The sequence below is a fragment of the Heloderma suspectum genome, chromosome 2 (genome assembly GCF_057233095.1).
Source record: "Heloderma suspectum isolate Gila_16-S chromosome 2, 16-S_ref, whole genome shotgun sequence".
Lineage (NCBI taxonomy): Eukaryota > Metazoa > Chordata > Lepidosauria > Squamata > Helodermatidae > Heloderma > Heloderma suspectum.
The window spans coordinates 154,543,483-154,555,660 of NC_139459.1; the positions used below are offsets into that span (position 1 = coordinate 154,543,483).

General features: G+C 44.4%; 1 protein-coding gene across 1 annotated transcript in view; it reads left to right on the forward strand.

Annotated features, from left to right (window-relative positions):
- The window catches only part of SPAG17 (sperm associated antigen 17), a 265,350-nt gene that overhangs the window by 173,019 nt on the left and 80,153 nt on the right, over positions 1 to 12,178 (forward strand). Inside the window, exons 34-35 of the mRNA XM_084835270.1 lie at positions 1,357 to 1,484; positions 3,622 to 3,804. Coding sequence (XP_084691396.1) covers positions 1,357 to 1,484; positions 3,622 to 3,804 — 311 coding nt within the window. The remainder of the gene's footprint in view (positions 1 to 1,356; positions 1,485 to 3,621; positions 3,805 to 12,178) is intronic.

The window sequence follows — 12,178 nt, forward strand, 5'->3', positions numbered from 1 at the left end:
ACACAGATGAAAAGGATTCTTTCCAAGGCTTTATTCCTTTTACAACTTAATGACTCTTTCAGATGCTAATCACCAGTGACTAAGCAAGGAACTGCACTGGGGTAGTTAGCAGAGTAGCCTAAGCTCCAGGTAAGGCACTTGGTCCCCATTTGAAGGAGGAGGGCGGGAAGACTCTGAACTTATGGGCTATGGAGAGGTCCTCCCTCTTACCCTTGGGTCCTCGGGATGCGACCGTTGTTTTAGTGCCAAGCGAGCAGAGCGCCTCCTCTCGGCACCCTCCATCTGGCGCTGGTCCCTGCATCTGCGCCGAGCATCCAGCAAAACCCCATCCCCTGCTCTCTCACTGCCAGGGTCACTATCTCTCTCAGGAATGCAGGCAGGAGGAATCTCTCCCTGCCGCTGTGCCTGTGAGGGATGAGCGAGCTCCTCTCCCATGGGTTGTTGCTCTTCCTCAGAATCAGAACTGCTCTGGAGCTCTATGGGCTCAGTTTCCATGCTGACACCATCTTAATCCCACAAAGAATCCGGAAGCAAAACCCCCGGTAATGTTGCAGGATAAAAAAACCTCATGTGGAGAAGCCGCCAATGGCTGAAGCAAATATGAAAAGAATAAGTTCAGACCATCTAGCCACTAAAAGACAAGTGGAAGAAGCAGCAGAAAAACATACTGACATCTCTAACACTGTAAATGAAGCTACAGACAACAGTTAGATTAAATCCAATGCAGATTTTGCAGACCATATGGAATCCTTGGAAAATAGAAGTTGGAGGCCTTACCTACGTGTCAGAGAGCTCAAGGAGTCCATCAAAGGGAACAATATGATATTTCTAATGAGAGGGTTTACAGCAGGGTGGGCAACTGCGGGGGCTCCAAGGGCCATTTCTGTAGGCTGTCTACCCCAAGCAGAGGCCAAAAATAGGGGGGAAATAAAATGGTGTCTGTAGCTGCTACGGAGCCTCAAAAGAGTCAAAATTAGCTTGCAAGCTAGTCATTTTGTTTGTCAAAAAAAACCACGTTTTTTTAAAGTGGGGTCCCCCTGGATTTTGGGGAGTGGTAGGTATGATTTTCCTTTATTCATTAAGTGAGAAAAGTAGTTCAGCTATATCTCACAGCACTAGCTACTCCACATATCCTTTGAGTAAGACCCATCCCCTACCCATATATTACGTGCACTTGGATTCTTGAATGTGTATCTTGCATAGCCTTAAATGTACTGAGAACATGCTTTGACTGTGCAAAAGGCCCTAAGTTTCTTACCTATGGAAACCTGCTAGGCTCAAGATTCTTAAAAATAGGATGAGTGGTCAGTTCTACATAGCAGCATCTTCAGTTTTTCTGTCTGTCTTTCAAACCAGGAGTCCTAAGCATTACTGTCCTCCACCCCTTGACTGAAGCATCTCGATGGGTAATGAAGAGAGACTCTGCCACTATCATTCCTGATAATCTCCAGTCAAGAACCTGGGAAAACTTTCCTCCGGTTGAGGTACGCAGCTTTCAGAACTGTTCAGTGCTTGACTATGATTTGACAGCACTGATATTCCAGGATTTATCAACTGCTCTATACACTGCATATTTTCAAGTGCTATGCAGTCTTAAGCCAGTAAAACCATACAACTATGTGAAGTGTATGATTGTGACTATATATAGTTTTCTTATAGATACATTCTGCTTGCAGGAGTGAAAATACAAATCTAAAGAATTAGCAGTTATCTGTTGGGGGCAAGAGAGCCTGAATTGAGTCCATGCATTGCCTCTTTCCCTCTCTCCCATCAACTACGCAGTTGCCTGTTAGGCCAGCTAGACAGAAGACAGTGTACAAGAGCCCCCACTTCTGCCACTAAGCGGGTGATCAAGTGCTGGTTCCACTGTAACCACTTCCCTTGGATATTTCAGCTGCTGTGAGCTCTGCCTTGTATTGTGTGCTTTTGGCCTTGTTTAAGTAAACAAAGCTTCAGCAAAGCTTTCGACAAAGTGCCCCATGATATCCTGATGAGCAAACTTGCTCGAAGTGGGCTAGATGAAACAACGATCATGTGGATCCACAGTTGGCTACAGAATCGGACTCAAAGAGTGCTTATCAATGGGACCTTCTCAAGCTGGGGAGAGGTAACGAGTGGGGTACCGCAGGGCTCAGTCCTGGGCCCAGTGCTCTTCAACATTTTTATTAATGACTTGGAGGAGGAGGTGCAGGGAATGCTGATCAAATTTGCAGATGACACAAAATTGGGAGGGATAGCTAATACTTTGGAAGACAGAAACAAAATTCAAAGTGATCTGGATAGACTGGAGTGCTGGGCAGAAAACAACAGAATGGCATTTAATAGGGACAAATGCCAAGTTCTGCACCTAGGAAAAAGAAACCAAATGCACAGTTACAAGATGGGGGATACGTGGCTCAACCACACTACGAGCGAGAAGGATCTTGGAATTGTCGTCGATCACAAGCTGAATATGAGCCAACAATGTGATGTGGCTGCAAAAAAGGCAAATGCTATTTTGGGCTGCATTAATAGAAGCATCGCTTCCAAATCCCGGGAAGTACTAGTTCCCCTCTACTCAGCACTGGTTAGGCCTCATCTGGAGTACTGTGTCCAGTTCTGGGCACCACACTTTAAGAAGGATGCAGACAAGCTGGAGAGGGTTCAAAGGAGGGCAACAAAGATGATCAGGGGACTGGAAACAAAGCCCTATGAAGAGAGACTGAAAGAACTGGGCATGTTTAGCCTTGAGAAGAGAAGACTGAGGGGAGATATGATAGCACTCTTCAAGTACTTGAAAGGTTGTCACAGAGAAGAAGGCCAGGATCTCTTCTTGATCATCCCAGAGTGCAGGACACGGAATAATGGGCTCAAGTTACAGGAAGCCAGATTCCGGCTGAACATCAGGAAAAACTTCCTGAGTGTCAGAGCAATACGGCAATGGAACCAATTACCTGGGGAGGTGGTGGGCTCTCCCACACTGGAGGCCTTTAAGACGAGGCTGGACAGCCATTTGTCAGGGATGCTCTGACTTGGATTCCTGCATTGAGCAGGGGGTTGGACTCGATGGCCTTGTAGGCCCCTTCCAACCCTACTATTCTATGATTCTAAGTAATCCATTATTTTTCAGCAAGTATCCATAGTTTTGCCCTCACCTGTTCTTCTAGGGCACCACTAAGTGTTCTGACATTCGTCTGCATTGTGGGGCAGTAGGAGAGGAGAAATAAGATATAGATTAAGTAACATAGTTATTACCCAGAAGACACCTTCGTTCTAATGTTTAATATATATTTGGGCATGTAAAATTCAGCTCCTGCTGTATCTAAATTATTTTACATTTGGAAAAATCGACCTGGTTCCTAACTTTTCTTTTAAGAACCTCTTTCTATATTTCATCACGCTGTAAAACATTGACAGTATTTAATCTGCTCATGATAAATAACAACATAAACCTGGGGTCAAAAGCAATAATCCTTCAGTCTTTCTAAATTTACTTATGCCAAGACATGGTTCCTGTTCTGCAAATGGCAAGCTTCCTATGTCTGGCTGAAGGCAGATTTGATCATAAACAGTTATTTGGAAGAACATGCCATTGAAATGCATAACTGACATCCCACTCTTCTCTTTGTTGTTTGGATTCAGAGGAAGACTCCAGGCCCTCCATTTGGAATGCATGCTTGGAAAGGCCTGTCCATAGAATTCAAGGGGTTAGCAGCATCTCCTGCACCTATAGTAAAATGTCCAAATGTGCTCCAAGTTCGTCGGTTGATCCAATATGAACCAGTCACTGATGAATTGAGGCAGAAATTGCAGCTTTCTGTCAAGGTAACGCAAACCCTGTGAAGACCTAGCGGAGTAAATCCACAGCTAACCTCTGTGTCCCTCAGCTATAAATAAAAATAATAAATGAAGTTGAATAAAAACTGATTTTAGAGTTACATAAATGTTCTTAGAAACTTGGATTGTAGGATGCATCCTAGGATGACTTAACCTCTTATGCCACTTCTTTTGGCTGTTCAGCTTTACTTCTCCTTTGTTTTTGCAATCAGTCTGTGAATTTGGTAACTCTATACTTACAGGTATCACAGTAGTACGAGTTGTAAACTAATCTTGTCTTTGAGGCTAATGGAGACCGCATAAATTTACACTCCCCCTGGGGAAGAAGTGTTTAAGGTGATGTGATTTTCATTGTACAGCCTACTAAATTGCTACACATCTCTTATGTAGCAAGAGCCTCTAAGGTCAGCACAGGTTTTCACCAAATGCATGAGTTTGCTTTTTCCCATAGCTGTGAGTGGGAGAACATAAAAGTTGCATTCAGAGACACCATTGGTGTGGAAGCTGGAGTGCCACCTGCCCCTGGTAACCTCAGGGTTTGGTGAACCCCCCGGAGCAGATTTTGGGACGGGGTGGGAGGATTGCAGGGAGGAGGGGAAAATGCTGACAATTGCCCCCTCCCTGTTTTGATAATAGAAGCCTTACATTTGCAGAGGGAAATGAGTAGGATTTCGCCCCCTAGACACATTGCCCCCTAGACATATCACACTATATATTACTGTGAGACAGCACATTTAACACTGTAGATTTAAACAAAATTATAAATATTCCGATAAAATAAAAACTCAGAATAACATAAACCCAGCAGCACAAAAGGCACTTTGGAAGACTCACACTTTTAGGCCTGTTTGAAGGCCTGTATTGTAAGGGCCAAGTGTGATTAATTTGAAATTACTGAATGAGATGGGAGAGCAGGATCATGCCCTGCTAGTCCTGCCCCCAACCTTCATGTGTTTAGCTGAAGTACTCTACTAGTACTGTACAGCTATAAGTACAGAGAAGCCCTTTCAGACCTTTGGCCAAAATTATGGAGGTCAGGAGATGGGCCCAGGTGACAGGTGATGTCAGCAAAGGTGTGAAAACTGTTAGAGTGACAAGTGAAAATTATGCGTATCTACATTTGCCAAACACAGAAGCCTTTGTGGGCATCATGCACCTTCATGTGGCCTTTCTTGGCACATAATTATCAAAATTATTCTCATTTGCTAGTCAAGCATGACCATGTGGGCCATTTGGGAAGAATTTTGACACCTGTGGCCTGGTCATGCTTGTCACATAGACAGAGAATACCTGTGAATTGGTCAGCTGACACCTTCCTAGGATCAAAGCGGGGAGGGAATTTTTTCACGTGGATCTGTGTGGGATGCTCTGTACATTATATGAAAGCTAGTATGAGATGTCACAGTTCAGCCATTGTGACATATAAAGTAGAGTTTTAAAGAAATAGGTGCTTATTCTCAGGACTTTTCTCTGTGCATCACACTATTTATTTATTTATTTATTTATTACCTTTTCTGCGCAATAACCAATGTTCTCTGGGCAGATTATAAACAGTTAAAAGACTAAAATGCCATAGAAACAGTTATAAATATAAAATACAATACAAAATTTTAAAAGAATACAATACAATACAATGCAAAACAACAAAGTACAAGAATCGATGAAACAGCCATAAAAATCTAGAACTAGGTCTTTAAGTTGCTTGAGAGAAAAGAATGGTATTTGCCTGGCTCTGAAAAGGTAACAACATATGTGCCAGGAGGGTTCATTCCATAAGTGGGGTGGCCACAAGTGAGAAGGTCCTCTCTCTTGTAGCCACCCATCTAGCTTCCTTCAGCAGGGGCACCTCCAAAGATGACCTAAGGGTTCAAACAGGTTTCTTTAGATCCCAAGCCATTTACAGCTTTAAAGGTCAACACCAAAACTTTGAATTTGGCATGGAAATGGACTGGAAGCCAGTGCAGCTGACAAAGCACTGACATCACATGATCATATTGGCAATTCCCAGTTAGTAACTGAGCAGCTCTGTTTTGAACTAACTGAAGTTTCTTGAACCATCTTCAAAAGTAACCCCACCTACAGTCCAATGCAATAATCCAACTGGGAAGTTACCAGATCATGGATAACTGTCATGAAGCTATCTCTGTCCAAAAAGGGGCAAATCCCCTGTTATAGCAATCTTAGCTGATGAAAGGCACTCCTGGCCACCAAGGCTACCTGGGCCTCAAGTGACTTTATTACTATAATGACATGGATATGTGCTTTGAAATGTAATCCAACTGCAATAAACTAAAATGGGAAATGGTAATCACTGATGGCATGGCCATGGTGAACATCATATAAAAACATCCATTGTGTTAACCTGCAATATAAATACGATGAATTTAAGTTGTATCCAAAATCTGGTATGTTCCTTTTCCTCTAGTTTCTTTTGTTCACATTTTTTCTTCATGGAATGTTTGGTGTACCAAACAGCATCTTATTTCATTGTAATGTACTACCATTTGAATACATTTTTGGAAAAAAGCCAATGTTATTATGTACAAAGTTGTCTTTTATGCAGTCTGACTACTTATTCATTTAGTTCAGGACTGTATGCTCTGAATGGCAGCAGCTCTTTAGAGTCTCAGATAGAGGTTTTTCCTAACATCTCCTCCCTGATCCTTCTAACTAGTGATGCCAGGGATTGAACCTAGGGGCTTCTGCATATAAAGCATGTGCTCTACCAGGAGACCCCTGTTCTAGTATATTGCCAGTGGGTCCATTGGACATCGTACCTCAAATCCTCCTTATTCCATTACTTTCATAGGTAGGTGTGACCACAAACTCTTGCTGACACTTAAATGTATTACTCAAAAGGTGTTCAGTTACATCACTGGTGGCCAACACAGCATAAACTATAAACTCTGAAACCCAGGAAACACTACAGAAAAGTTCCTCCCAGCAACATCTTTTTAAAGTTGGGCATCTTGGCTTGCCCCCTTCATGGATCACTGCCTTGTTGTGGCAAAGGGGCTTGCATAACTCAGTGAAGCCATAAGCTATGCCGTGCAGGGCCACCCAAGACGTACAGGTCATGGCAGGGAGTTCTGACAAAATGTAGTCCACTGGAGAAGGAAATGGCAACCCACTCCAGTATTCCTGCCAAGAAAACCCCGTGGAACGTATCACAAGGCTAAAAGATATGATGCCGGAAGATGAGCCCCTCAGGTCAGAAGGTGTCCAGTATACTACTGGGGAAGAGCAGAGGGAATTTCCTAGTAGCACCAGAAAGAGTGAAGCGGCTGGGCCAAAGCCGAAAGGACACTCAGCTGAGGATGTGTCTGGTGGTGAAAAGAAAGTCCGATGCTGTAAAGAACAATATTGTTTAGGAACCTGGAATGTAAGATCAATGAATCAAGGTAAGCTGGAGATGGTCAAACATGATATAGCAAGCTTGAACATGGACATCTTGGGAATCAGCGAACTAAAATGGACAGGCATGGGCGAATTTAATTCAGGTGACCATTATATCTACTACTGTGGGCAAGAATCCCTTAGAAGAAATGGAGTAGCACTCATAGTTAATAAAAGAGTGGGAAAAGCAGTACTGGGGTACAATCTTAAAAACGATAGAATGATCTCAGTATGAATCCAAGGCAAACCATTCAACATCACAGTAATTCAAGTCTATGCCCCAACCACTGATGCCAAAGAAGCTGAGGTTGATCGGTTCTATGAAGACCTACAACACCTTCTAGAACTAACACCAAAAAAAGATGTCCTTTTCATCATAGGGGATTGGAATGCTAAAGTAGGAAGTCAAGAAATCACCGGGATAACAGGCAAGCATGGCCTTGGTGTACAAAATGAAGCAGGACAAAGGCTAATAGAGTTTTGCCAAGAGAACACGCTGATCATAGCAAACACTCTTTTCCAACAGCACAAGAGGCAACTCTACACATGGACATCACCAGATGGTCAATATCGAAATCAGATTGATTATGTCCTTTGCAGCCAAAGATGGAGAAGCTCTATACAGTCAGTAAAAACAAGACCTGGAGCTGACTGTGGCTCAGATCATGAGCTTCTTATTGCAAAATTTTGGCTTAAATTGAAGAACGTAGGGAAAACCACTAAACCATTCAGGTATGACCTAAATCATATCCCTTATGTATATACAGTGGAGGTGAGGAATAGATTTCAGGGATTAGACCTGATAGACAGAGTGCCTGAGGAACTATGGATGGAGGACCGTAGCCTTGTTCAGGAGGCAGCAACTCAATCCATCCCAAAGAAAAAGAAATGCAAGAAAGCAAAGTGGCTGTCTGATGAGGCTTTACAAGTAGCTGAGGAAAGAAGGGAAGCGAAAAGCAAGGGAGAAAGGGGAAGATATACCCAACTGAATGCAGAGTTCCAGAGAATAGCAAGGAGAGACAAGAATAATAGAATTATAGAATCATAGAATAGTAGGGTTGGAAGGGGCCTACAAGGCCATCGAGTCCAACCCCCTGCTCAGTGCAGGAATCCAAGTCAGAGCATCCCTGACAGATGGCTGTCCAGCCTCGTCTTGAATGCCTCCAGTGTGGGAGAGCCCACCACCTCCCTAGGTAATTGGTTCCATTGTCATATTGCTCTAACAGTCAGGAAGTTTTTCCTGATATTCAGCCGGAATCTGGCTTCCTGTAACTTGAGCCCATTATTCCGTGTCCTGCACTATGGGATGATCAAGAAGAGATCCTGGCCTTTCTCTCTGTGACAACCTTTCAAGTACTTGAAGAGTGCTATCATATCTCACCTCAGTCTTCTCTTCTCAAGGCTAAACATGCCGAGTTCTTTCAGTCTCTCTTCATAGGACTTTGTTTCCAGTCCCCTGATCATCTTTGTTGCCCTCCTCTGAACCCTCTCCAGTTTGTCTGCATCCTTCTTAAAGTGTGGTGCCCAGAACTGGACACAGTATTCCAGATGAGGCCTAATCAGTGCTGAGTAGAGGGGAACTAGTACTTCCCGGGATTTGGAAGCTATGCTTCTATTAATGCAGCCCAAAAGAGCATTTGCCTTTTTTTGCAGCCACATCACATTGTTGGCTCATATTCAGCTTGTGATCAACAACAATTCCAAGATCTTTCTCGCTTGTAGTGTTGTTGAGCCACGTATCCCCCATCTTGAAACTGTGCATTTAGTTTCTTTTTCCTAGGTGCAGAACTTGGCATTTATCCCTATTAAATGTCAGTCTGTTGTTTTCTGCCCAGCGCTCCAGTCTATCCAGATCACTTTGAATTTTGTTTCTGTCTTCCAAAGTATTAGCTATCCCGCCCAATTTGGTGTCATCTGCAAATTTGATCAGCATTCCCTGCACCTCCACCTCCAAGTCATTAATAAATATGTTGAACAGCACTGGGCATTTAAGAAGGCCTTCTTAAATGAACAATGCAAAGAAATCGAGGAAAAGAATAGAATAGGAAAGACTAGAGATCTCTTCAAGAAAATCGGAGATCTCAAGGGAACGTTTTGTGCAAAGACGGGCATGATAAAGGACAAAGAAGGCAGGGACCTAACAGAAGCAGATGAGATTAAGAAGAGGTGGAAAGAATACACAGAAGAACTATACAGGAAAGATCTTAATGTCCCTGACAGCCATGATAGTGCGGTCACTGAACTTGAGCTGTACATCCTAGAGAGTTAAGTCAAGTGGGCCTTAGCAAGCATTACTAACAACAAAGCTAGCGGAGATGACAGTATTCCAGCTGAGCTATTTAAAATCCTAAAAGATGATGCTGTTAAAGTGCTGCACTCAATATGCCACCAAATTTGGAACACTCAACAATGGCCACAAGACTGGAAAAGGTCAGTTTACATTCCAATTCCAAAGAAGGGCAATGCCAAGAGTGTTCAGACTACCATACAATTGTGCTCATTTCACATGCCAGCAAGGTGATGCTCCAAATCCTACAAACTAGGCTTCAGCAGTATGTGAGCCAAGAACTACCGGAAGTACAAGCTGGGTTTTGAAGAGGCAGAGGAACTAGAGATCAAATCGCCAATATTCACTGTAACATGGAGAAAGCAAGAGAATTCCAGAAAAACGTCTATTTCTGCTTGATTGACTACGCTAAAGCCTTTGATTGTGTGGATCACAACAAACTGTGGCAAATTCTTAAAGAGATGGGAGTACCAGACCACCTTACCTGTCACCTGAGAAACCTGTACGAGGGTCAAGAAGCAACAGTAAGAACCGGATATGGAACAACCGATTGGTTCAAAATTGGGAAAGGAGTATGACAAGACTGTATATTGTCACCCTGCTCATTTAATTTATATGCAGAGTACATCATGAGAAACGCCGGGTTGGATGAATCACAGGTCGGAATTAAGATTGCCGGGAGAATTATCGACAACCTCAGATACGCAGACGATACCACCCTAATGGCAGCGAAGAGTATCTCAAGAGCCTCTTGTTGAGGGTAAAAGTGGAGAGTGCAAAAGCTGGTTTGAAACTCAACATTAAAAAAATGAATATCATGGCATGTGGCCCCAATCAACCCTGACTGCTCATTGGAAGGACAGATACTGAAGCTGAAGCTCAAATATTTTGGCCACCTAATGCGAAGAGAAAAGTCACTGGAAAAGACCCTGATGCTTGGAAAGATTGGAGGCAAAAGGAGAAGGGGATGGCAGAGGATGAGGTGGCTAGATAGCGTCACCGCTGCAATGAATATGGACTTGAGCACACTCCGGGAGATAGCGCAGGACATGGGGTCACGAAGAGTCGGACATGACAGAACGACTGAACAACAAAATCTTGGCTTGCAGGCAGATAAGCTTCTCTGCTCTATCTTCCGAGACTGTTGGGGAAATTAGCTCTGAGGACAGGAGCTCTGTTGCCTTGCCCTTCACCTGGAGTTGTTCCTCAAGGCAGGATCTTCCAACAACACTCTTGCCCCTCCACTAAGCCAGATAGCCAGCTTCCCCAGGATTGGGGCAGGGGATGTCTGTGCCTTTCACCCTGTCAGGAGCTGAGCCAGCTCTTCTGCAAAATATCCTTTCAGCTGCCCCCTTAGGCTCTGTTTCTTCCTGCCACATCAGTCTAGGTTTCTCCACCCCTTTAACTCTGTCATCATTACAGCCACTGCTGACTCTTAATCCTCTTCCCAGAGCACTGACAGCCACAGGCGTTTGGCTACGAATTAAAACCCCTCTTTCATCTGGGTTTTGTCTCCTCCCTTTGCTTGCCTGCATTCCTTTTCCCAAATCCTTGGCGTCTGGCCAGCCTTCAGTCGCCTTTGATTTGATTTATTTATTATTAAATTTATTAATCGCCCATCTGGCTGGTCACCCAGCCACTCTGGGCGATGTACAGCGTACAATAAAACAGTTTAAAACAATAAAATTCTACAGTAAAAACATTTTCTAAAATACCCTAACCTACCCCAAATGCCTGCCTGAACAACCACGTTTTTAATGCACGACGGAAGCTCATTAAAGAGGGGGCATGGCGGAGTTCCCTAGGGAGGGAGTTCCACAGAGTGGGGGCCACCACAGAGAAGGCCCTCTCCCTCTTCCCCACCAGTCTAGCTGTCCTGGCTGATGGGACAGAGAGAAGGCCATCCGAGGCTGATCTTGTTAAGCGGCCTGTCTGGTGTTGCTGGAGGCGCTCCTTAAGATAGGCTGGGCCGGAACCATATAGGGTTTTAAAGGTCAAAACCAACACCTTGAATTTGGCCCGGAAAACAACCGGTAACCAGTGCAACTTCTTCAGCACTGGAGTGATGTGATCTCGCCAACGGCTGCCTTTAATCAGGTGAGCCGCCGCATTCTGTACCAGCTGCAGCTTCCGAACCGTCTTTAAGGGTAACCCCAGGTAGAGCGCATTACAGTAGTCTAAACGAGAGGAGACTAGGGCATGTACTACCGATGGGAGCAGATGGTCAGGAAGGAAGGGGTGCAGCCGCCATATCAGATGGAGTTGATACAGCGCTGTCCGGCTCACAGCTGACACCTGAGCCTCCATGGACAGCTGGGAGTCCAAAATGACCCCCAGGCTGCGGACCTGGTCTTTCAAGGGTAACCGTACCCCATTCAACACCAGGTCACCATCCCCCAGCCTCCTCTTGTCTCCCACCAAAAGTACCTCGGTCTTGTCAGGGTTCAGCTTCAGCTTATTCCTCCCCATCCAGCCACTCACTGTCTCCAGACATTTGGACAGGGATTCTACGGCCAATCTTAGTGAAGATTTGAACGAGAGGTAGAGCTGCATGTCATCCGCATATTGATGACACCGCACCCCAAACCTCCTGATGATAGCCCCCAGCGGCTTCACATAGATGTTAAATAGCATCGGGGAGAGGATGGAACCCTGTGGCACCCCACAAGTGAGTGGCCA